We start from the raw sequence: 25,378 nt of genomic DNA on the forward strand, positions 1-25,378 counted from the left end.
ACAGAAGGGACACCGTGTGTCCTGCCTGGCTCTCAAAGCCAGCATGACGGAAGGGCAGCTGCACCAGGTTTGAATGGCATTGCAACCCTGCACAGCAGCTCGCAAAGCTGAGTGAGTGGTATTGCAACCTGGCGCGACACCACTCAAATTCACGGCAGCTATAGAAAGTTGTGGTGTGTGTTTAAAAGTTGCGGTTTCCCCAGCGAAATCACGGCTTGTGATTTTCTTACAGCTTTATCTGTGATATAGAATCGCAGTAGTTAAAGATGAATTTGCGAGATTGAGTCTCCCCCCTTGAAACTGTCTCTGTGTGCAGGGAGAGTGAGTGCATGTAATATAACTATGATACAAGAAAAACATGAATCTAATGTATTTGTGTTTTTAGGGGGATAACCCTTCAAGCAGAAAGTAAAAAAGAATATGAGGAGGTAAAATATTTCACTGGTTAACGTTTTTACTTTCTTATCCCTTAAATAGTTTGGAGTGTTCAGTTTCTTTTCTCCTTACAGTGGATATGTGCGATCAACAACATCTCCAGGCAGATCTATCTCACCGACAATCCAGAGGTGAGAGCTTGTTTGTTTTCTTCTGTTCTTTCCAACTTGCTTTGTTGGTGTAGCACAGGGACCCATAGCATTGCTGTAAGGGTGAAATGTCATTTTGTTTTGTAGGCTGTTGCAATCAAGTTAAATCAGACGGCCCTTCAGGCAGTGACCCCCATCACAAGCTTCGGAAAAAAACATGAAAGTTTGCGTCCCAGGTAACACTTGCTTTTCTGTATGAGTGATTTGTGCTGTTGTGCAGTCAGTCAGACTCTGCTTACGGGGCAAGAGAAATGTGGGAAGCCCTGACCCTGCAACTCTGTCCATCCCAGCAGATCCCTGTGCCTGTGCCGAATCCCAGTGAAGGCAATGGGATCCCATATGAGTTCAGGGCTCTGCTGCATATAGTCCAGCTTGATCAAGGCCCCAGCCACTTCCAATTTTAACGTACAGGTGGGGTTTCTCCTATTAATTTGTCATGAAACAGACACAGTACTTAGATTGTAAACTCTTTGGGACAGGGACAATTTTATTATATGCTTGTATAGTGCCCAGCACAATGGGGTCCTGATTGCTAATTGGGGGCCCTTGAGTGCTGTCACCATACAAATTTGATGTAGACGGCCTTGCCCTATTCCTGTGTGTATTCTGAAACCAGCAGTTTTCGCTGGGTCTGATCCTGGACCCATTCAAGTCAGTTGTTAAAGCCTCTATCCCCAAATAGAGGTTGTTAATGAAGCTGCGTGCACCTGGATGTAAAAAACAAACAAACATACGTTTTCCATTGAATTTTTCTTGAGAAATCCAGCCTCTTGACCAGCAAGAACTCCTCAGTCTCTGTGACTGGGGTCCAAAGCCAGCTGCAGAGACTGACTATATTCATGCTCTGAATGCATGACCCTAAAAGCAGAGCACTAAATAAAATAGAGCAAATTAGAGTAGAGTGTCTCTATCAAACGTTAGTAGGTAAAAACCTCTGTATGAGTTTTGTATACAGTCCTGCCGTGATTTTTTACAGCTTATGTATTTCTTACTGGCTTGTGCATATCTGATCTCTAACCCTTCAAAGGTTTCACCTTTTTTCACCCAATACTGACCTCCAGCTAAAAACTAGTCCTTCCCAGTTTACTGTGATTCCTTAGGGACCTCATAGGCTCCCACAAGCCATAGGAAGTGCCAGTCAAATGAGAAAGAGAAGGTGGATGAGAATATCTGTGGCTCAAAAGCTTGTCTCTCTCACCAACAGAAGTTGGTCCAATAAAAGCGATTACCTCACTCACCTTGTCTCTCTCATAGCCTGGGACCGCCACAGCTACAACTACACTGCATACTTGCTTTCCCATTTCACTCAGGAGGTGGGAATTTTACTTTGGTCAGAGTTTTACGATGCCCTGGATGATTTAATAATGAATAACTAGGGAAAATACCTGCATTGAATTTTGTTACATGGAGGAAAAATGTTAGTTGGGTTGCAGAGAGTTAGCTCTGCGTTATTCTGTGCACAAACAGAAAATCAAGATTCTGCTATCAAAATAAATAGGCTTAAATATCGGTAGGGGATTTCTGCAGTTGCAGGAAATTCAAAAGCAGTTCCACACCCTGAGGAACTCTGGGAGGAAGAACAGGGACGAATGTTACATAAAACACACAGTTTGCTCCTGAGTATTGTACCAAATCTGTGACATCTGGGAACTTTGGTGGTTGTCACTATGTCCATTCCCTTGCCATTCAGGACTTCACAGATAGGTAGCTCAGATCCTCTCTGCTCAATAAACACAGGTCTCTAATACTTGAGCAGATACACTGGCGCAGTTCTGATTATAACCAATAGAAGGCAGTGGTGCGCACATCATTCACCATGGTAACATGTAACCAAGAGCAGACATTGCAGCACATTTGGAATTTGTTCCCCTTCTTTTCGGATGTAGCAACATTTCTTTTCACTAGTAAGTGATTTTATTTATGACGATGAAGAGGAAGAGAAATTCAGTTAGTAGCCTCAGTGACGTGTTAATATTGCAGTTTGCTTATTGGGGGCAATGAACACTGGGATTTGGTGTAAACCTGTCTTCCTTCCAACGTTATGACATTACATTTTCATTCAAAACCTTTCTCCATTTTCAATGTAGCCAGAATGTGAAGAATATGGAGATGGAGAGTGACAAGATCATCCCTAAAGAAGAGTCCACCAAACCCGATTGCACAGAGTTAATAGCACCTGGAACGCCGATTCAGTTTGACATGGTACTTCCTGCAACTGAATTCTTGGATCAAAACAGAGGTGGCAGGTACAGCCAGCTAACTTTCAACAAATTTGACCAAACGGTTTGAGAGGAAAGGGCTATTCCCTTTACAACGTTTGTGTATGATCATTCAAACTGATAATGAGAACTTTCATAAAATCAATCTGCTGCTCTGAGCACATATGTGATTAGATTTTCTTAAAAATATTTTTCAGGCGCACAAACCCATTTGGAGAATCTGAAGACAGCAAGAACGATGAAGAAGGTAAACACTTTTTTGGCTCATTATAATGGAGTAATAGTCACAAGCATACGTATAGGAGTATAAATGGCTTTATAGATGGTTTTTCAGCCCAGTGCTGGGTGCCCAACCAGCAGCCGCTGTTCTCAGGCCCCCCCCCCCCCCCCCTGCAATAGTCTTGCAACCCCCTTTTGGATTGGGACCCCCACTTTGAGAAACGCTGACCTAATATAAGGGGCCTCTGATCCCAACTAAGGTTTATGGGTAGGGCTCTACCCAAATAATGGCTGTGAAAAACGCATCACAAACCATGAAATCTCGCTATTGGAGGGGGAGAAAGGGTAGGGCTGGGATGCCCCAGCTGGGGGCTCCTACCATGCACCAGGCTCCAGCTGCTAGTCCCGACAGGGCTGGGGAGGAATGGAACGTCCTCTTCCCCTGTATAGCTACTATTGGGGGGTGGGGGGGAGGAATCAGACCCACCTCCGCCGACTGCAGTAAGCTCCGTGGCTGCTGCCTTCAGAGCCCAGGGCTGAAGTAGTACAGAAGCAAGGGTAGCAATCCCGTGACCCCCTTACAACAGCTTTGCAACTCCTCCCAGTGACGCCCCCTGCCCCCAGTTACAACACGGTGACATTTCAGATGTCAACATCTGAAACCATGAAACTGAGTAATTTTACAATCCTACGACTGAAATGAACCAAAATGGACCATGCATTTGGTAGGGCCCTACAGTTCTGGGTGCTGCTGTATAATACAAATAGTAAATAAGAGCTTGTGATGGAGATGGGCACTTAGCTTAGTATGCAATAAGCAAGGAATTTTAAACAGAAATTTTATCACATGAGATTAGAACCGGAGGCTTTATGCAGAATTATTGTACAGTTTTTAAGAGTGATAAATAAAGAGTCAGTCCAATTACTTAAAAAACAGCCATCCCAGAGCTGGAGCAGCAGTGAGAGAAAGACCAAGGGTGGTATTACAAGTCAAAAAGAAAAAAACTTCAATAAAAAATTAATCAGTTACAAAATGTAATATATATTTGTCTGCTGTAATTCTTATTTGTTACACTTGCACGCAGTCCAAGCATTTGGTAAAGCTGGGTCAGACTAAAACCTGGCTAACAGGGAATATGATTGAAGAGGAAATGATGTGAAAGGCACAGTTATCCCAAGTTAGGACCCAGTAATTGACCATAGTTTTTCAGAACAGTTCTGGTAGGAATTAGATATTTGATAACTCTGAACACCGTCATGAATCAGTGTAGTACAGGAGCCCACTGCTTTGTATTCCAGATTCACTCTTGCAGCAGATGTTTGTAGTTCGGTTTTTAGGATCTATGGCTGTTCAATCAGATGATACAAATGAGGTGATTTATGAAGCTATGAGGCAAGTGTTGGCTGCTCGTGCCATCCATAACATCTTCCGTACAACTGAATCCCATCTAATGGTCACCACCAAGAGTCTCAGGTAGAGTAAAATTCTTAACACACTCAGCCCTACTATTCTGTTTTCCATTTGAGGTATCTACAGGCAACAGGGTGTTTTTAAATACACCACCTTTGTTTCCCCAAAGGGTAGGAGATTTTACACATATGGATCTCTACAGACAAAACAACAAAAGTTTGAACAGGGAAAGCCCCATTGTTACAGGCATAATTTTTTTAATTATAAAGCCGATTGTGTCACTACAGTGGAGGAGGTTATAGCATCCACGCTGTAACCATTGCCTTTTGTAACAGACCAATGACTGGGCCCCCCACTCAGATCTCTTTAGAGTGAGACTAAGTTCTAGCAATAAACAAATCCCAAAGTTGCTCTGGTATCATCTAAAAGTTTGAAATTGGGGGTTTCTACTGACCTGGGTGGGCCCCAGCTCCTGGGACTTGCTGTTGTAGAGGACTCCAACTTACATTAAAGTGGGTCCTTTCTTGTCTCACACAAGTTAGAAATCATCCCATCCAAACTTTCAGGATGCAGCAGGGCTGCATGTTACTTCAAGAACAGTAGCAGAGAGGTCTAGAAAGATCGCCTCTGTGCAGACACTCCTACTTCACTTCGAATTTGAAACACAATACTGCAAAATAGGTCACTTGTCCAGTTTTTATTGCTTTTAAATAAGTGTCAAAGCTGCCTCCCCATCAAAATTTTCAGATAGGTGAGCCAATGCACAAGTCAGGTCTCTCTCTCTCACACACACACACACACCCTTTATTTTGGGTGTTTTTATTAATTTGATAATGTACAGGTACAAACCTGTGTAGTACTAGTTCATGGCACATAGGCTAGTCCAAGTTTCCTATGCCATCAGAAAGGCAGCATGGCAAAGGGCACTGGGCTGGGAGTCAGGGGAGCTGAATTCCATTCCTGGTTTTGCCACTGACCTACTGCAAGACTTTAGGCAAATCAGTTCAAGTGCGTGCCTCGGTTTCCCCATGTGTTAAATAGGTATAATGACCCTCTTTCTTTTGTAAAAGGTTTAAGCCAGTGGCTCTCAAACTTTTTTACTGCTGACCCCTTTTACATAGCAAGCCTCTGAATGTGACCCCCCCCCTTATAAATTAAAAATATTTTATATATTTAACACCATTATAAATGCTGGAGGCAAAGTAGGGTTTGGGGTGGAGGTTGACAGCTTGCGACCCCCTGAGGGGTCCCAACCCCCCAGTTTGAGAACCCCTGGTTTAAGCTATATGGCCGATGTCATGACAGAGGTGCTCAGTATTCTTACTTAAAACTTTTTATAATTGCAGGTTAATAGATCCTCAAACCCAAGTTACACGAACAACTGTAAGTAATTCTTCATTTTGATAGTAAAGTTTAAATAATTGCAACATCTCTTTGTTTCCCTCTGCACTGATAACATTTAATCCCAGAGAGGATTGGTCTCCCAACCTAGTTGAGCTTTTGCTAGTTTTAAAGTTCTCTAATATGCTTTTTCAGTTTGAACTTGCCAGTGTGACGCAGTTTGCTGCCCATCAGGATAACAAGAGACTGCTTGGTTTTGTGGTCCGTGTCACCGAGTCTCTGGGGGAAGAATCCATGAGTGCGAATATTTTTGAGAGCAACACAGAAGGCGAAAAGGTCTTGTGATTGGTTTATATTGTATTTTTATACAGTTTTTTAAAAAAATGAATCGTAGTGTCAGTCTGCCTTTCGGAAGCCTCCTATGGGGGAAGTGTTATAGAAACAGATTCAGGTGGCTTCCTTTATTCTTAATCTAATGATTGAGGGACATGGGATGGCATAAGCACATAGAAAGGAACTTATGTGAATGCTGATCCTACTATCTAAGGTCTTAGGAGTCAGTGTCCAGCAGCAATGCTGGCAAAAGCAAGGTTGTCACCTGTATTGTGACGGCTACCTTTAAGTTGTATGCAGTATAGTTGTAGCTGTGTAAGTCTCAGGCTATTAGAGAGAGAAGTTGCATGAGGTAATCTCTTTTATTGGACCAATATGTTTAGGTGAGAGACAAGCTTTTGAGCTACACGGAGCTCTTCTTCCAGTCTGGGAAACATACATCCAGTGTCACAGCTAAATGCAAGGTGGAACAGATTGTCTAGCATAAGTAATTAACACGTATTCTAAGGGACCATTCAAGCCCTGAAAAGCACTGTGTGGCTCGAAAACTTGTCTCTCTCACTAACTGGCTTTGGTCCAATAGAAGATCTTACCTCACCCATATTTTCTCTCTAACTACCTTTAAGAAAACATGAATTGTGGGATAGTTGAAATAGACTGACAGGGGAGTGGGAGTGTTAACTCATTTCCTAATCTCCCAGACTTTACAACTTCTTATAGAGAAGAAGACAATGCAGAATGTGTCTCTGGTTTGATATTAATGGATACAGCTGCACATGAGATAACAAAAGACTGTGCAAAAAACTAGTAGTAAAGATGGGAGAGACCAAGCCCACTACTGATGTGGAAGAACTTTTTTCATTAGTAAGTAAGGCCCTGATCCACCTAAGTTAGGCACCTGCCTCCCAGTTGATGTGGGTGTTTCTCTCACTCTCCTGTTGAAGTTGTTCAACAGTGTATGAATAATTAGTCATGGAAGCAGGGAGACTTGAGCTTAGTCTCCCACCTCCCAGGTATGTAGCCTAACCACTGAACTACAGCATCATTCTCTCTTGCCCAATGACTAAGTATTTATCCAAAGTGGAACAGCTTCAACAGGAGAAATTGAGGGAGCCCACATCAGAATAACCCACAACTCAGTAGTTAGAGCTCTGGTGAGAGATGGGAGATCCTCTTCAACCAAATCCTCTCCCCAGCTGCCTGAGGGGGCAGATTGAACCTGGGTCTCCCTCATCTTATGCGAGTGCTCTAACCATTGGGCTAGAAGTTATGAGGTGGATACCACTACCACCACCACCACCACCACATCTTCCAGCTGTTTTGTGCAGAGTGAGGCACAGGAAACAAGTTAGGTGCCTGATTCCACATGCCAGAGCTAGGCACCTCCCTACAGCCTGGAATTAGGCGTCTATCTCCATGAGGGAGCGGTTCTTAGGATATACCCCTCTTGTTGGCATCTCCTCTTAAGTGGCTCCCTGCCTAGCGTGCTGGTTTTTTGTGGCTCTCCCCATTCTTTGTACAGGGAGTGTAGGTGCCTGACTCAGGCTTGGTGGAGCTGAGTGTTGTTCCCGTGATTTCCCAAGCATCTAAAAAGCTGAGTGTCATGATGCTTTGGGTCACTGAGGGTCCACTGAAGCCACTAGTCTTTCCAGTGACTTCAGTGAGCATTGGAGCAGACCCTAGCTTTGTAAAACAGACCCATTTAGACGTGCATTCCTATGATAATAGGTTTTTTTAAAAGAGATACTCTAGCTATATGAACAGTCTCAGAAATGATGAATTTTCATTGCTGATGCTTCATACAAGTTAGCATAGATTTTTAAAGTTTTACTAAAAACTAAGTCCACTTTTTTTTTTTTTTTGCAGATTTGTTATGCAATAAGTTTGGGAAAGGAAATTATTGAGGCTCAAAAGGTGAAGTATACTTGTTTTATTTTGATTTCCTCTCACCAGTCTCTCATTGTAATGCTCATTTATGTTCTGTAAATTTGACAGCACTGTGTGGCTCTCAGTGTATAAAATACAGTACAAACTGAAGACTACTGCTGCTACTGCACATTGAACACAGACATGCATTTAACTTAATCAGCTAAACAGCACAAGTTTACATTTAATCTGATTCTGCACCAACCTAAATCGAATTTAAATATATATGCAATTGTCCACTGCAGGGAGAAAGTCCTTGTCAAGTTTAAAAATAAGCCCTCTAAGTTAGTGAAAAAGGCTCCGAAAAATGAAAAATTGAGATTTCTGCACTAATACTTCACTGTAACTATCCCCAACTCTTCTCCTCGGGGCTGAAAAGTTAGGATGTGTGTTTTCCACCCAAAATAAATGAAAGTTACAATTGTGAAGATTCATATCAAAACCTCATGATTTACCAAAATTTTCCTACACATTTCTGGTGTCACTGGAGTTCCAAAGCAAGTTAAATGTATCAATAGTTTACACAATAAGCAAAGTCCCCTTCTCCCAGCAAACAGGGTAAACTCATTATTTCTTCAATAGTTGACAAGTTACCCACAATTTTCATCAAATATTTCAAGGGCTGGAGTAGTAATTCCAGGCAAGAGCAGCAAATAAAAGCTCTAATCCTGAAAACAATCATGCATGTGTCTAATTTTGCACAAGTAGTCCCACTGTACTGCAAAGTTGGGACCAAAATCTCTCTCTCTCTCTCTCTATATATATATATATAGCCATATTTTAAAATATGTCATGCAGAGAACACAAACCTGAACAGAAACTCTATGTGCTAAAAAAAGAAAGATACCACAGCATGTTGAACTTAATGTTCATTAACATCTTCATTTCAGGATCCAGAAGCACTAGCTCAGTTAATGATGTCCATGCCGCTAACAAATGATGGCAAATTCAAATTATTGAATGACCAATCAGAAGAGGATGGAGCCATACCTGAAGAGAGGGGGGAGGAGTCAGAAGCATAAACTTGTCATGCCTCATATGCTGGGTAGGAAGGGGGAAAGCAAGGAGTCTTTTTTGCAAAGAGCTCTGGTTTCCAAATGTTTGTGCACACCCTGGGCCAGATTCTGTTTTCTCTTACAGTAATGAGAATAAGGAGTAACTGAGTGTAGTTTCTCTTGACTTACAGTGGAGTGAGAGCAGAATCTTGCCTTCTGGGTTTGTTTGGAATAACTGACAATCTTTTGTGGAGTATTTCAATGTTAGCTCCTTGATGCTGGCAGTCAGCTGAAAAATGCTGACTGTTTGAAGCAAAGGGTTAATGTCACATTCTTCAGTTTTATACACTTTCGGTTAGTTTGGAGGTGCTGATCACCTTATCATTGACTTCAGTTGGAGTTGTAGATGCTCAGTCTCTCTGAAAATCAGGCCACTGTAGAAATTTTGTACCCATAGTGATTAGTAATTTCCATAGTTTGCATGATAGTGTATCTGAATGAAGGTTAAGAAAAATGCACTATTTACTTTATTTTCAAATGAAGTTTTTTAGTTTCTAGTGTACTTTAAGTGTAACAAGAATTTATCTTTTGTGCTAGTCTATTTACAAAACTATTTGATAAACACTAATTTTTTCCTATTAATCTATTTTTGTATTGCACCCAGAATAAGCTTACAAAATAAATTTAAGTGCCTATTCATCTTCATAGGGACCACACTTACTCAATTACAGAATGTATAAATCCTGGATATAACAACTCCTGGATTTGTTAGTTTTAAATACAACTAAAATGCAAACAGAATCCAGAACTAGTGAAGGAATTTGCATGTTTGTGTGTGGTTTTTATATGGTTACGCTTCTTGACAGTAACAGCCAGGGATCACGGTCATAAGTCAGTATGTTTATAGCATTAAGTATGGTTGTATAACATTAATTTTATGGTGAAATATAAAGTTTGACAGTCTGCAACAGTCTTCAATAAAAAAAGTTTACCAATAAAATGCTAGATTATAAATCTGTGGCATAGTGACTGGTGTTTTCACATAGCTTGCTTGAACTGAGGCACTTTGTGCACTGGCTAAGGAGTTTTCTCCAGTTTCATCTGCAGTAAGTTATACAGGACTTGCTTATGGAGGTTTTGCCATTTTGTGTTGCATAATCAAGAAGCAGCTGGTCGGTTAAATCACTGAAGACTGTATGCAGTGGCAAATACTTTAAAGACAGACAGCACAGGAAAACCCATACAGCATGGGTTCATGCTGTTCTCTATCTAGTTTCATTTAAAAAACTTAGCTGGAACAGCTGATTGAATTAAATCTAAATTTCTTGTTGGGCACTTAAGGAATTAGCTTTTCTGATACTAGAGCAGGGATTGTCAACCTTTAGCACGTGGCCCACCAGGGTAAGCACACTAGCGGGCTGGGCGAGTTTAGTTACCTGCTGCATCCGCAGGTTCGGCTGATGGGGGCTCCCGCTGGCTGTGGTTCGCTGCTCCAGGCCCATGGGAGCTGTGGGAAGCTGCAGCCAGCACATCCCCCAGCCTGCGCCGCTTCCCATGGCCAGTGGGAGCCCCAATCGGCTGAACCTGTGGGCGTGGCAGGTAACCAAACCAGCCCAGCCCACCAGGGTGCTTACCCTGGCGGGCTACGTGCCATAGATTGCTGATCCTTTTACTAGAGAGCTTAAGGTTAACTAGAACAAGACAAGGAGGATAATCTTCCAAAATATCTTTGCCGATGCCCGTTTTGCATGGAATCAATATGGCAGAAGGCCAGACACACATCAGATTCATCACTGAATGTAAGCACCATGCAAGTTAATTATAATTAGAATGAAGTATTACTTCTCCAACCCTGTGTATTGATTTGCTCACGTTACTACTGACACAAGCACTGTTCTGTAAGAACAGTCACACTGTTACCAAGAGAACTGAAACCTGCTTATAGTTCAGAGGACACCTGTTACTGAAGACAGAAAAAAAAAAAAATCAAAGAATGATGTTCTCAAAATTACATTTATTAACTTTCTGTACATAGTGTACTCTACTCACAGAACCAAAAAAAAAGACTGAGGTAACAAAATACCCTTTTTGTAAAATGAGTTAGATAATACATCTTACATTTGGTCCTTCATACCTGAGAAATTGAAAATGGTTGTCATCAATGGCCATCCGATGAAAAGTTCAAATTTCCCTCCAACTTACAGAATGCAGTAGGATCTCCGGAATCTGCACTTCAGCAACCCACGGGCCAACAGCTATACACTGGAAGCATATTAGCTGCTCACTGAAGTGTAGATGGGTCAGCTGTTAGTGGAGCCATCACAGTGGAATCTCTCTCCTCAGCCCCCACAATTGGGCCAAGGGAAAGGGCACATGAGATGAGTCCTGGCATTCAGTAAGTCCCTGAAATCAGACTAGAGCATATACTAGACTCCTCCCCCCCAGTACTGCTGTTGTGGGGGAAGGAAAATGGGGGTGGGAAAAGGGATGTGTAAGGCTGGACTCTCCTTGCTGTTTGATTGAAGAATGACAGCCAATCAGGAGAGGGGCATGAGCTTTTAAAAGGGTTGTTGCTACATGTCTGTTTCCTGTCACACACAGTCCAGCCACAGAAACAAGTGAAAGATGGCAACAGCTGCTGCTTTCTTGCTAGACAGGCAGCTTTCAGCAATGCCTCCCCCCCGCCCCCCTCCAGTTCCTGACTGAAAGGAAAGAGGGAGCTGGTCTATCAGTCCTCAGCAAAATGAAGCCAGCTGCAGCCATCCTTGTTCTCTCGCTCCCATTGGCTTTTTTGAGTGAAGTGGCAACAGCAGCTTTCCTAAGATTCTCCCAACCAGCAGCCCAGAGCCTCATTTCCACAATTGTGCCCAAGCTGCAAGAGCTGCTGGACCAGGTTCTCACTGTAGTAGCACCACATGCAGTTGTAATCCCTAGTGAAATGGACGGGTTTAAGGTGGAGCTCTTCCCCCACTGGCACATGTGGGAGTGTGCCCCAGTACTCCAGCTTGAAACTGAATGAATCCATACAACGGTTCCCCCCATTAGTGAGATTCTACTGCATAGTGAGATGTTTCAAATACATTAGCTACAGTCCTATATTAACAAGAGCTATATCATTGTACATATGTATATATTCACACATACATTACACATCCACATATGCTACCTCTAAACAGGGTACTAAAAATAGCCTTTAGTCCTTCCTGTGGAATTTTGCTCATCAAAACCACATTAATCTGTTAGCACTGTACAGATCAGGCATATACACTATCCAAGATTAACTGCAAGGTATTAAGGGTTTGTAATAGCATTCTTCCAAATTACAGGGCAAAAGGGAAAAGTGCAGACTTTATTATAGCATAGGTGTGCCATGAATGTACATATTTACATAGAGTCAATCTACAGGAGAAGTGAGAGAGACTCTAGCCATAGATTCTTTAGACCCCCAAGAACCTATGAACTATACCACTGAAGATTGGTCTGGAACAGGGACATACATATGCATATGCACATACAGGAGCAGGGAAGTTAGCAGTAGTAGCAGCACTGCTGAAAATGTTTGCTATTGGCCCAAAGAGGTCAAACTAGACACAAATAATTAAAAATAATTACAAATTAAGTATGAATGTCTCATTGAAATAAAACAGCACTTCAAACAAATACAAATTAGGGTATGTAGCACTCTTTAGGGCCATCTCAGCACTTATGACAAATTGCAAATAAAGGATTTAATGAGTGCAGCCAAGTAAACGGTTTGTGATGCTTCTGCGTCATGTTTTCAGCATTAGGGGAAAAAATTCCATGCCAGTCTGGTCCCTTCAGTTTCAACAAAACATCATTTGTCCTAGATTTCTACATGAATCAGTGACTGACGGGGGCAAATATCAGGTGTGTCACACATTATATTAGTCATATATACATAATCAGTGACCAGCTTTGGAGTAATTATGAAATCTTTATAAAACAGCATCTTGCACTGTAATTAGGAGAGGAGGCTGGCAACTATGGTCCAATAAAATATACCATATGTGCCAAAAAACTGCAAGTCATAGTTAAACTAACTGACGTGTTATTTAGCTAGCAAGATATTGTTTTATGTTCTGGGTGATTAAAACATAACAGTACCTTTTCATAGTTAGTGGTAGCTGGCACTTAATTTTAAGATAAGACTAGCCATTTGCTTGAGTCAGGAATCTGGATAACTACTGTCTAACTCTTGCACAATCTACAGCACTGTAGTCAGCACATGTTTACGTTATACAGAATTCTCACAGTGTACAGCAGCTTTTAGAGCCTGCAGTGCAATTATTGTTGATCATAAAGCATGTAAGACTGTTTGGACAACACAAAGGGTGTAACAGACCTACAAAGGTAAGGAGATATAGACTTGAGGCTGAAACTTGTGCTTAGGTACTACAGCATTCATGAAATGTAAGATTACTTAATATGCACAGACACCCATTCATACAGTGCCTGGTCATAAGAGGAAGCACTATCTCTGGTTTTCTCTTCTCTGAATTTCCTTACTTTTGTAGATGAAAGTCAGGCCTTCAATGTAAACCTAAAGCAGTTTCATTAGCTAATTCCCCCCCTTCTTTGGTATGAAAGAAGAAAAGGCAGGGAAAGTGAGCTACTGAAGGGGCCCTAAATCCCCTTAGGTCAGCTGATATGCCAATGGATCAATATCAATGAAGAATACAGGCTTTGTGATATGCTAATATTAATAAGGGTTTCTGAACTGTGTATCAGTCTCAATTTTCATTCACAAGGTATGCCGAGCATTATTATAGTGTGGTATGTGATTATGGTATTAGTGCCACATATGCTCTGGATATGATGCATTCCCAGCACCCAAATTATTTTTCAGACAACAGACACTAGAAATGCAAATTGTCTGCCTTTAATTGTTTTTCCTGGTTGAAAAGATCACAAAATGCCCTAGTGCTAACCATGGAACAAAGGCCAACAAGGTCTTTTAAGTGATGTTTTAAAGTTAGGGATGCGAGAAAACATCTGAAATTAGGGAATTACTAATTTTGATCTGCACTTCTGTAACTTAAGATAACGGTTGTTCCTAAATCAAGGTTTTACATGCTACGTTTCAGCTCAGAACAAAATTTTGTAAATAATGTAATAAAGTCCTGAAAAATAGGGTTTTCCAAAGGAAATACGGACACAAACTCAGCTATAGTAGCCCACTGGGTACTGCTACAGTATTGTACCGTTTTCTATTGATTTTAACACAAGAGGTAAATCAAATCTAGAGATTTTATCCCTACAAAAAGTTATTGGCAAGAACAGGATAATGAATAATTCTGATAGCTCATACAAATAATGCATCCCAGCAATATCATTTCACAACAGGCTCTGCATGTGCAGCGGTGGAGAGGTCTCCGTTGCTTGTTTTAACAGATTCTTCTACAGAAGAAAAAAAAAGAAAAAAAGTTGAAACTAAGATATATTCTATTTAAAACAATTTGCTATATACCAGGAACGTTCCAGTTCTATTCTCTTGGCTGAGATATCCTAACTGACCGTGCAGCAATAAGGCCCTGACCCTGCAAAGCACTTACATGCACAACTTTGCTCCTGTGGTTAGTCCGAGTGAATGGGACTACTCACATGAGCAAAGTTATACACGTGCTGGAGTGCTTTGCAGAGTTAAGATCTAAGCACTGAAGGGAAAGCCTATGATATTGCTTCTCACAGCATTTCCGTTTAGCGTAAACTTTCAAGCCTTGACTACTGCAGAACACACTTTGCACACGACTGGCAAGTTTACCATGACTATGAATACTTACCCGGATGTGTCTTTCAGAGGAATACTCTATATAATTGTGGCTGGTTAACTCAAAGTTACCACAGTAGTTGTCCTTTTCTGTTAATTTTTTTTTTTTTTTTTAAATCTGAATAGTAATTTGAGCACCTCCAGTCAGAGTGAATAGAAATTTTAAAATGTACATGAAAAACTAATGCTATTTCATCCTAAAAAAAGTTTCCTTAGTGAACTAGCCAGCTTCCCTTGGCAGAAACAATAACGGATCCTTTTAGGACAGTCCCCTTGATCTGTCTACTCCCTTTATGTTTCTGGCAGACTTACAGTGGCACATTTTATTTACATTTTTAAAATGAAAAATTGTGTGTGTTTTTAGCTGAAAACTCATAACATCTGTGATAAGAACCTACCAGAACTACAGACAGGAAGTTTATGTTGTATTACCTTTAAAAGAGGCATTTCTGGCCAAGTGCTGCTAATTCTGTTTTCAACTTCACTACATTCACCTGAGTAGGATTAGCTATAGCAATTTTCCTAAATTGCTGGACAACCATACATCTACCTCACAATTCTTGTGAGCACTTTTCATTTTTTAAAGAGACAGGCTTTCAACCACAGCATGCTAACTCTCCCTGCCCAAGAAAGCCTATAGAAATTTGTGTGGTAGGATTATTCTCCTGACACTGAATATATATAACGCCTACTAATGTTAATTGGGCGCTTCACCTAAACCATGAATCAACAATATACTCCTTAAATCCTATATTAGCAGTTCATTTGCCAAGATTGTGAGCATCTGCATGTTAGAAGTATAGTATGTTCAAGCTTATCTCCCTACATGTTGCCAATGATCTCTGTACGAGTGTTAAAAATAGTTCCTTAATCACAGCTAAGGCTACGGTTTAGTCATGGGTATTTTTAGTAAAAGTCATGGACAGGTAATGGGCAATAAACAAAAATTCATGGCCTGTGATTGTACTATAAATACCCATGACTAAATCTTGGCTGTGGGGCCGCTCCAGCAGCGACTAATGTGGCTGTCCCCAGGGCTGCCAGAGCAGCTGTCCCTGGGACCAGCTGCTTGGGTGGCCCTGGGGTCAGCCACAATGGCCGCTGCTGAAGTCGCAGAGAGTCACAGAATCTGTGACTTCCATGACAGACGTGGAGCCCTAATCACTGCCACTGAACTGTAGCTAGTAGCAATGATGAATAATTCAAATGGCATTCCTTCAAAGAGTTTATCATAAAGACAGTGGAGGGGAGGAGTATACCATTACCAAACTGGTGATGGTGAGAATGATAATGCATTTAGCCCATTAAGTGATATTACTGTTATTTGCCTTCCTCCCCCTATCACTGGCTTTTGGGCTCAATAATCCATTTTAAAATTCACTCCACTCCAGATATCATCACCATCAGCTGTCCTTGAGTCCTGAATCACCATTAGGTTCTGACAACATCTGGAGTGTGTAGGAGTTCTGCTGAATCAGCTGATAGTAAGAAAAATGTAGTTACACAGGACAAGGAGAGCGTGCCCCATGTTGAAGACTGAGTCATATTGCAAAGGAAACCACAAAATCCCAATCAGGGTATCTCTGAAGACACAAGAATGTCAAGTTCTAAAAAAGTTGTAAAACATTCACTAACCTTCTCTCTCTTTCTTTTCCTGGTTTTCTTCTGCTGCAGTTTTGTCTGCTCTAAAAAATATTCTTGCACTGCTTAGCGAGAAATAAAGCAGTTCAAACTCCTAATTAAAAATATTGAGACAAGAAAGAGACTTTCAGTAAGCAGGAGTATATCACAGAATTATTATCTACAGCATGTGTGAATGGGATCTGCAGAAGCACCTAAGTGAAAGTTAATGAGATTTGTGCTTTTAAGTCACTTAGGTGCTTTTGGAAATCCTACTTTATACCTTGTTCACATGTGTTTTACAAAGCACTTAGACTGGCCAAAAGAACTTTATATTAGTGTATTAAATAGATTAAGTCTTGAGTCACGTGTGTTACTTCTATACATTTGAATTACTGTTACCTTACAGATATAAGGGGTGGTATTATCTACATAAGACAGAAAGAATTGTAATTTTTGTGCCTTGAAGTTAAAACTACTATATTTCAAGATACTGAATAACGCTTGCCTTTCCTCGGTTTGATAGCTGAGACATTATTCATCTTCACAATTCACAGAAGTCATAATATCCAATGCTATGAACCAAGCTCCTTTGACTCTCTATACACAAACATATACATCATCATATTGTTTACTCCTAATTCCATGGTCAGTCATTCTCTCTCAAGTTAGCCATCTATTGTAGATTTCAAGCTCTTAGGAGCAAGGTATTTCTCTTCTAACACATCTTAAAGCACCAAGCACGCTTACAGCATTAAATACATAATTAATACCACCCAGCTCATCCCTTCTTTTGAGAAGGGCATTTTTTTGTGCTAGGCAGCAGTAAATAGTTTAATGGTCTCTACAAATTCTTGATGGTGCTTTCTATAGCACTAATAACCAACTGAACCAAGACAAGCAAATGTGGAGTTCAATACAAGTCTCATAACTGGAACCATAATGTACCTGTAAACAAACTTCCAGTCGCTTGTGAGTAAGGTTCATAGTCTGTAGTAGCTTTTCATCTTGACTAGTTGATTGCACATTCTGTTGCTTAGCTACTGCTCTTATCTCCTTCACATACTTCTCCCTGACTGACTGGAACCAGTGAAGTGAATCAAACTCCTGGTACTGATTCAAAAGCTTTAGAATGTAAGCCACACCTGCAGTCATTAACAAACCATTTACCAAAGTCAAATTGAACAAATGCAGGTACATATTCGCTTTACATGCTACGTTACAATTAAGTCTTAACTATGAAGCTACAATAAAGAGCAAGTTTTACTTTATAAAACATCACAGCTAGATGTGCTTTTATGCATGCGCCCCTAAAAATAAAAATGTTGAAATAAATAAAATCGTTAAAACACCCAACAAATGATGAAACAGACTTGTGTAAAATTCCATTTTCCTGTGAAGTGTTGTCTGTCCTAGTAGTGCACGTAGAGACGTAAGAGAACTAAGTATACAGCATTGAAACTGGAAAGCAATAATCTACACAAGTCCGTCATGCTGAAGTAAGGACAACTCAAATTTTAAAGGTCTCAGAGTAGCAGCCGTGTTAGTCTGTATCCGCAAAAAGAACAGGAGTACTTGTGGCACCTTAGAGACTAACAAATTTATTTGAGCATAAGCTTTCGTGGGCTGCAGCCTACTTCATCAGATGCATGTAGCGGACTGTATTTCCCACTACATGCATCCGATGAAGTAGACTGTAGCCCACGAAAGCTTATGCTCAAATAAATTTGTTAGTCTCTAAGGTGTCACGGGTACTCCTGTTCAAATTCTAAAATCACAAATAGTGGGCAATGCTAAACATAAAAGTTTTGGCAAATTATTATTTTGTAAAGTCTTGATCACGCCAATTGATTGGAAGACTAGACAGTATGCTCAAACTTACCCATGGCAAAACCATCATCAGTGAAAGCTGCTCCACCTTTGTTCTTTTTATTCAGCTTCTCTTTACAGCTAATTGAATGTTCTACGAAGTTGAGAGTCTGAAATGAAGGAAAGGTAGTTGTTCCAAAGAATGTCATTTCAGACTTGGTCTACACTAGCACTTCTGTTGGCTTTGGGGGAGATGGTCAGCTGAGGATTGGAGGGTTCTGAGTTTGCACAATAGAATTAATAATGTACGGTATAATTTTCATTATATTTGCTGGTGATGTCAAGTGCTTTATATTAATATAAGGGACATAGAATAGGAGCACAGAACAGGTGTCCAATGGAGGTTTAAATAAAGCTAAATATAAACAAAATAAATGACTTTTCTTAAACCTAACCCAAAGATCTAAGATGTTTTTTGAAAGCTCACTAAAGACAGTATTTTAAATTAGTATTGAATTACTCAATTTTATTTAGAAAGTCACACAGGAGAGTCTCATGCAGTTTTATTACTCTGTTTAGATGGAGCTACTCTTTCATATCATTGAAGCACTAGCACACAATGGATGTGTTTTAGGCGAAAGGCCAATTCTCTTCGATCACCCAGTGGGCAAACTAATAGTTTATTAATACACACACCAGAGTGGTGCATTCATTAGAGTGTAGCTCAATATAGTTAAATGTTCAAAAAGATATTTAATGAAGCTTTCTGAAATGCAGCCATCTCTGAAAAACAGCTGAAAGATGTAGGGAGAAGGAGAGAAATGTTTCCCCTACTTGTTTGCATATATTCATTCATTATTTTTCTAGATTTTCCTTCGATTATGTGGCCCCCTTTTCCTCATTTACATCACCCATGATGCCACAATCACAGCTGGAGGTTCAGCCACCTTCAGCTAATTTTCTAGTATAAACGCTAGTTTTGGAATAATGAACAGTTCCCAATTTTGGCCTTGATCATGCAATCGATCCAAGTGGGCAGAACCCTGCTGAAGTCAGTGGGGCTCTGCACAGAGGCAAGGATCTTCCTGACCAGATCCAACTGCAGGATGAGGGCCTTAGAGTTTATACACTAGAACCTGGAGTTAAAAGTTGTTGGAGGTCCCCAAGCTGCTGCTGGAAGGGCACTTTTGGGGAAGATGCATTTAATATCATTGCTTTTTCTCCTTTCATTCCTGTCTTTTTTCATCACATGCTATCCCAGATGCCTCTCTTCTCTTTCTCCCATTAAGATTCCTCCACTGACTTAATGTAAAGGATGGAAAGATTTTTTTAAAGTTACTCTTCCAGAGGTCCCATCTGTGCATTGTTGGGAGTTGGTCCTTAAGTCGGCTTGAATAGCCTACTACACATGTACTTGTGGTTTAATGTTATGCATCATAAATAAAAAAAAGTTCACATTAATAAAAGTGGCAGAAATACTAACCAGTGGGGGAACAATAATGTAAAAGTTGCGCAAGTGCATGTTCTTTGGACTGCGGAATTCGGGAGCAAACACGTCGACAAGCATTTTGAAGTACTCTGTCCCTTCTGCAGAATTACGTGTGAGATCAGTGAGGACAGAATCCAACTGCCTGCAAAGAATGAGAAAATTTCTTATCTGATCATTTTCTGTGGCACAGCTCTTCTTCTCATTCATCACTAATAGTTAGTACCCCACCTATGGGATTTGGAGGCAGTCCAGTGTTTGTTGCTGGAGGCTCCAGGAGTAAACCCAGCCCTTCAGTCCAGGCAACCAGAAGAGCTGTCCTACAGTTGTAGAAACACTCCAGCAACTGATTATTAGTATTAAGACAACTGGGTATAATGTATTAAACAACCTAAAACAATTATATGTCTAAATCTCCCTTAAGAGAAAAATTCCATTTTGTATTTTGGTAATTTATCAGATTGCCAGGGTGGCTGAATGAAGAGAGAAACTGCTAACAGAAAGAAAAGTATTAGGCAAGAAATTTCTCATTCTGTTGCACAACTTCTCTCCTAATTCATCACTAATGGGAAGTAGCCAGCAGTGAATCTTAGAAGTGGGGGGGGAGGGGGATATGCAGAGTTTTTTATTATTATTAATAATAATAATTTTTATTCTAATGTAGTAATAATAATAATAATAGTCAGGAAGGGAAAGGTTTCCCCACATATAAGTCAAGGAATTAGGTAGAAACCAACCCAGAACACCCTCCTACCAAAGGCTCGCCTCTGCAGATGAACTGAAATTTACTTTGCAACTCTTTGGATGAGGCTCATACACATTGTGACGTTGCACTCTATATGATTTTATGAAAATATGCTAATTTAACTGCTTCATGCAAAAGGTCTCTTGTAAGGTATAATTAGAAAGCTTATAATCTACTGAGTGTGTTCATCCTATTTGTATAAATGTACCACTCTTGTATCTGAAACTAGAAATATGAAATATAACTCTGAGGGCCTATTGTAATTATGCAAAGTGTGGGCCATTAATGTTGGTTTGGAATCTTGATGACTCCCACTAACCAGGACAATTAAGAACAGCCGTACCGGGTCAGACCAAAGGTCCATCTAGCCCAGTATCCTGTCTGCCGACAGTGGCCAATGCCAGGTGCCCCAGAGGGAGTGGACCAACAGGCAATGACAGTCTCTCTCCTGCCATCCATCTCTATCCTCTGACAAACAAACAGAGGCTAGGGACACCATTCCTTACCCATCCTGGCTAATAGCCATTAATGGACTTAACCACCATGCATTTATCCAGTTCTCTTTTAAATACTGTTATAGTTGTAGCCTTCACAACTTCCTCAGGTAAGGAGTTCCACAGGTTGACTGTGCGCTGTGTGAAGAAGAACTTCCTTTTATTATTTAAACCTGCTGCCTATTAATTTCATTTGGTGACCCCTAGTTCTTGTATTATGGGAATAAGTAAATAACTTTTCCTTATCTACTTTCTCCACATCACTCATGATTTTATATACCTCTATCATATCCCCCCTTAGTTTCCTCTTTTCCAAGCTGAAGAGTCCTAGCCTCTTTAATCTCTCCTCATATGGGACCCGTTCCAAACCCCAAATCATTTTAGTTGCCCTTTTCTGAACCTTTTCTAGTGCCAGTATATCTTTTTTTAGATGAGGAGACCACATCTGTACACAATATTCGAGATGTGGGCGTACCATCGATTTATATAAGGGCAATAATATATTCTCCGTCTTATTCTCTATCCCCTTTTTAATGATCCCTAACATCCTGTTTGCTTTTTTGACCGCCTCTGCACACTGCGTGGACATCTTCAGAGAACTATCCACGATGACTCCAAGATCTTTTTCCTGACTTGTTGTAGCTAAATTAGCCCCCATCATATTGTATATTGTATTAGACAGAGATTTGCGTGTTTTATTTTATTTTGCTTGGTAATTCACTTTGTTCTGTCTGTTACTACTTGGAACCACTTATATCCTACTTTCTATTTTTAATAAAATCCCTTTTTACTTATTAACCCAGAGTATGTATTAATACCTGGGGCGGCAAACAGTGGTGCATCTCTCTTTATCAGTGTTATAGAGGGCAAACAATTTATGAGTTTACCTTGTATAAGCTTTATACAGGGTAAAACGGATGTATTTGGGTTTTAGACCCCATTGGTAGTTGGGCATCTGAGTGTTAAAGATAAGAACATTTCTGTTAGCTGCTTTCAGTCAAGTCTGCAGCTTTGGGGCAAGTAATTCAGACCCTGGGTCTGTGTTGGAGCAGACTGGCATGTCTGGCTCAACAAGACAGAGTGCAGGGGTCCCGAGCTGGCTGGCAAAGTAGGGGCAGTAGTAGTCTTGGCACATCAGTTGACAGCTCCCAAGGGGGTTTCTGTGATTCAATCCGTCACACACATTTTCCCCAATACTCCAAGAGACTTCTGTGAATAGTTTCCCAGATTCCTAGCATGCCAACTGGTGCAGAATTCTAACATCTTGCCTGCAGCAACTTTAAGGCCCTAGAGCCTTGGCATTTTGGACAGAGTGAGCTGAACAGGGTACCCTTGGCTTTTGTACTCCATATGCTTGAGATATATCTTTAGAGTGCTAGGAATGTCCATGTATGCCACCAACTTCCAAAGGGATGGCTAAGGGTTAGAACAAAATTTTAGCTTAATATTTGGTTTCAAATCAGTAGTCTGTCCTCATTTGGATCTTATGATGGCCTCAAAGGAGACATCTACAGAAAATAATCTATTTCAAAATGCTTGAAAGGGATGATATTTAAAAGTACCTTGCAAGCCACTAGCATCCTGGCCTGGAAAAGTCCTGCAGATTTGTTCTGTTTGGTTGGGGTTTTTTTAATTTTGTTTTTGTTTGTTTTTCGGTAGTGCATGTGTGGTACTTCCCCTGGCAGTTTACAGGTGGAAGATAACATGCTGCGTATCCTGGTCTGAGGACCACTCAAACCTCGATTGTAGAAGTCACTTTTTAGATGTCTGCATGAAAGGTTGCCTGCCTGCTCCCCAAGGCTGGCTAGCTCCCAAGTAAGTACTGTCGGAGCAGCCCCGTACCACTCAGGGCTTTACTCAGTAACAGGATCATTTTGAACCTGGGAAGGAATTTCTCACTTACCCCTCTGTAATCCCATAATGGTGCAACTTCATGGGGAGCAGAATCCTCAGAAGCCTCTGTTCTGGTCACAGGCTGCCTGAAGTACTCCTTACACTTTAATGAGCAGCCAGCCAGCGGAGGGGGACAGGGAGCAAGAGAGGGAGAGAGAAAACCCCTTTCCCTGGCAGAGCAAGGTTTTATTACTATGATAAGTAGGCACAATTCCCATACTGCTGCTGCCTGAAATCTGCACCCCTTTCCCTGGCTGTGAGTGAGGGTCCTTGGACTGAAATTTCTACTATGCAGCAATCTGAGGGAGGGCTTCCTGGGAACGACAGGCTTTTCTGCAGGGCCAGACATGCTGTCGGGTGGGAAAGGGGCAGTTAGCTTGATACAGAACACTGAGAGATTCTGTGTAGGAGAAAAGCACCAGCAAACACTCCCTCGAGGGAGCAGGGTGGTGAAGTCAAAGGAGAGGGGGTTTGACCCTGGATTTTCACCCCACTTGTTCAGTAATACTAATTGCTGCCTTGCAAAAGCTGATGCTAGCTTTTGATTTTTGGGATTCCAGAATCTCAGGGTTTGCTAGATCTACCCGAGTACCAGGAAATTGCCCCAATTCCTAGTGGAAGGAAGGGGAATGGTGTAGGAGCCCCACTTCTTTCCCCAGGGAGCAGAGGATCCATTTCAGTATCTGGAGGATGGGACTTTGGGATCATTGGGGAGGGGGGGGAAGAGGGAGGGCAGGTTGTTTCTCTCCTTCCCTCCCATCTGTTGGGAGGACTTACCCCAAGCTGACTGGATAGCATCCTCCCCATCCTTAGACTCTGCATTAGAGTTGCAGCTCTTGGGATGGGGGGACCTGACATACCGGTCCAGTCTGAGCCCCATGCCCTGACAGAGAACAGGCAGGACATAATTTGCCCTCTGAAGAGCCTGTAAATGGTGCCTCGCATGGAAAACCCGGCTTAGATTTAGTCTGCTGTTTTCAGGATAGCTCTGCCATGCCTGAATGGGGCAGAGGTGTCCTGGAGAGGAGGGTGCTTCGTTGGTGGAGCTTGGTGGTTGAAACCATCTCACTGTCAAATACTCAATCCGGGGGAAGAAGAGGAAGAGAAGGAAGATAAATTGCTGCTGCATGAAGAAAGAAGGTAATAGGAAACCGAACCACCAACTTGTTCCATTGCTGGAGACAGAAAATCTAGAGGCCTGAGCTGAAGGGCTAGGCTTAGTCCTGGAGCCTCCAGCAGCAACACTGGACTGCCTCCAAATTCTATAAGTGTGGGGTATTAACCATTACTGGTGAATGCAGAAAGAAGCTGGATAACAGAAAATTATACGTATCCACTCTTAAAAAGTTCAGAATTATGGGAATACGTTTTCTAGAGATTCACTCCAAGCAAAGACAGCTCCCTTCAATGACAAAGAAGTAGTGAGAAAACGAGTGCAAAGTTTTATTAGTTTACATCTCAAATCAGAAAGCATATAGCAAGGAATTAAGCCAGACCTGTATAGCAAGCGTGACTGCACGAAAGGTTGTGGAACTCTATGGCAACATGGTAAAACTTTCCTCGACCTCCTCAAAACACCACTCTGTTTAACTCAGAATTTCCACCTGGATGAAGTGACAAATCTAGTATTTGCTCACAGCAGAAATGATAAAGAAAGCTCATGTTATTTTATCTGGATCTATAGCCAGCTAATAGGTGAGCAGAATACAGTTATATCCATAGACTTAGAACAAGAAGGAGCTTATTTTAGCAGCAGGTAACGGCTATAAAGCAGAAGATTTGCTTGTTTCCCATCCATAGCCCCAAAAGAATAGTTTAAGGTTCAGTTTTAAGACAGGCTTTGAAAGATGACTATCAGAAAGTTTTGCCAATTGAGATATTCCCTGTACCCATTGCTGGTCACACTCTGATGCCTCTAAACAAGGAAAGAAAACCAACAGAAATCTAAGCGTGAATCACTTAAAATACATCAGTGTTCAGAACACATTTTAGCAAATGTGGTTCAGATAGGCCACCACCAGCTATTGCTATTCTCTGTATGAGAGAATACTTTTGAGAAGAGCCCAATATAGTTGAAAGCAATGGTTTCCTCCTACACATTTCACCAGTGTGTTCCAAATGGAAAATGCTCATTTTCCTCCATTCCTTCCACTACACAAGCCAAGGTGGCCAGGTGGTGCTTTCCCCAGAGTCCTCAATGATATCTGAACAGGCCTTGGAATAGGATTAGTGAAGCGGGTTTGTTTTTAAAGTCTCTCTGTAACCAGAAAGGAGATTTCTAAAACTTAAGACATTTACAGGCTAGAACTTTCCTCACCAAATGATAATTTTACAGAGCAGCTGAGTTCCAAATGGATCCAATTGGTACAAATGTCATTTTCAGTTTAGCATCTTTAAAGCAATAGTGTCTGATTAAACAAATTAAAGACATTAATTTCATTTTATCTTTTGTAAAGCATATGAATTTTTTAAATAAGAAAGGCACAAAACACAAGTTTAAAAACAAAGACACTTG

General features: G+C 41.1%; 2 protein-coding genes across 4 annotated transcripts in view; one reads left to right on the forward strand and one right to left on the reverse strand.

The window, feature by feature from the left end:
* The window catches only part of APPL2 (adaptor protein, phosphotyrosine interacting with PH domain and leucine zipper 2), a 56,780-nt gene extending 46,738 nt beyond the window's left edge, over positions 1–10,042 (forward strand). For both annotated transcript variants that reach the window (XM_054032911.1, XM_054032920.1), the window contains exons 12-21: positions 386–428; positions 510–566; positions 672–760; positions 2,672–2,830; positions 3,001–3,050; positions 4,322–4,496; positions 5,780–5,816; positions 5,970–6,110; positions 7,974–8,021; positions 8,924–10,042. In XM_054032911.1, coding sequence (XP_053888886.1) covers positions 386–428; positions 510–566; positions 672–760; positions 2,672–2,830; positions 3,001–3,050; positions 4,322–4,496; positions 5,780–5,816; positions 5,970–6,110; positions 7,974–8,021; positions 8,924–9,055 — 931 coding nt within the window. In that variant the 3' untranslated portion in view covers positions 9,056–10,042. The remainder of the gene's footprint in view (positions 1–385; positions 429–509; positions 567–671; positions 761–2,671; positions 2,831–3,000; positions 3,051–4,321; positions 4,497–5,779; positions 5,817–5,969; positions 6,111–7,973; positions 8,022–8,923) is intronic.
* A 980-nt stretch (positions 10,043–11,022) lies between these two features.
* The window catches only part of WASHC4 (WASH complex subunit 4), a 58,315-nt gene continuing 43,959 nt past the window's right edge, over positions 11,023–25,378 (reverse strand). Inside the window, exons 29-33 of one of the 2 annotated variants that reach the window (XM_054032953.1) lie at positions 19,729–19,876; positions 18,319–18,415; positions 17,385–17,581; positions 16,452–16,551; positions 11,023–14,446 (exon numbers count right to left, since the gene is read on the reverse strand). In XM_054032953.1, coding sequence (XP_053888928.1) covers positions 14,379–14,446; positions 16,452–16,551; positions 17,385–17,581; positions 18,319–18,415; positions 19,729–19,876 — 610 coding nt within the window. In that variant the 3' untranslated portion in view covers positions 11,023–14,378. Of the gene's footprint in view, positions 14,447–16,451; positions 16,552–17,384; positions 17,582–18,318; positions 18,416–19,728; positions 19,877–20,810; positions 25,121–25,378 lie in introns of those variants that run through there. The other variant, XM_054032961.1, reaches the window with a different exon arrangement.

This window comes from Malaclemys terrapin, chromosome 1 (genome assembly GCF_027887155.1).
Source record: "Malaclemys terrapin pileata isolate rMalTer1 chromosome 1, rMalTer1.hap1, whole genome shotgun sequence".
NCBI classification, from domain to species: Eukaryota; Metazoa; Chordata; order Testudines; family Emydidae; genus Malaclemys; species Malaclemys terrapin.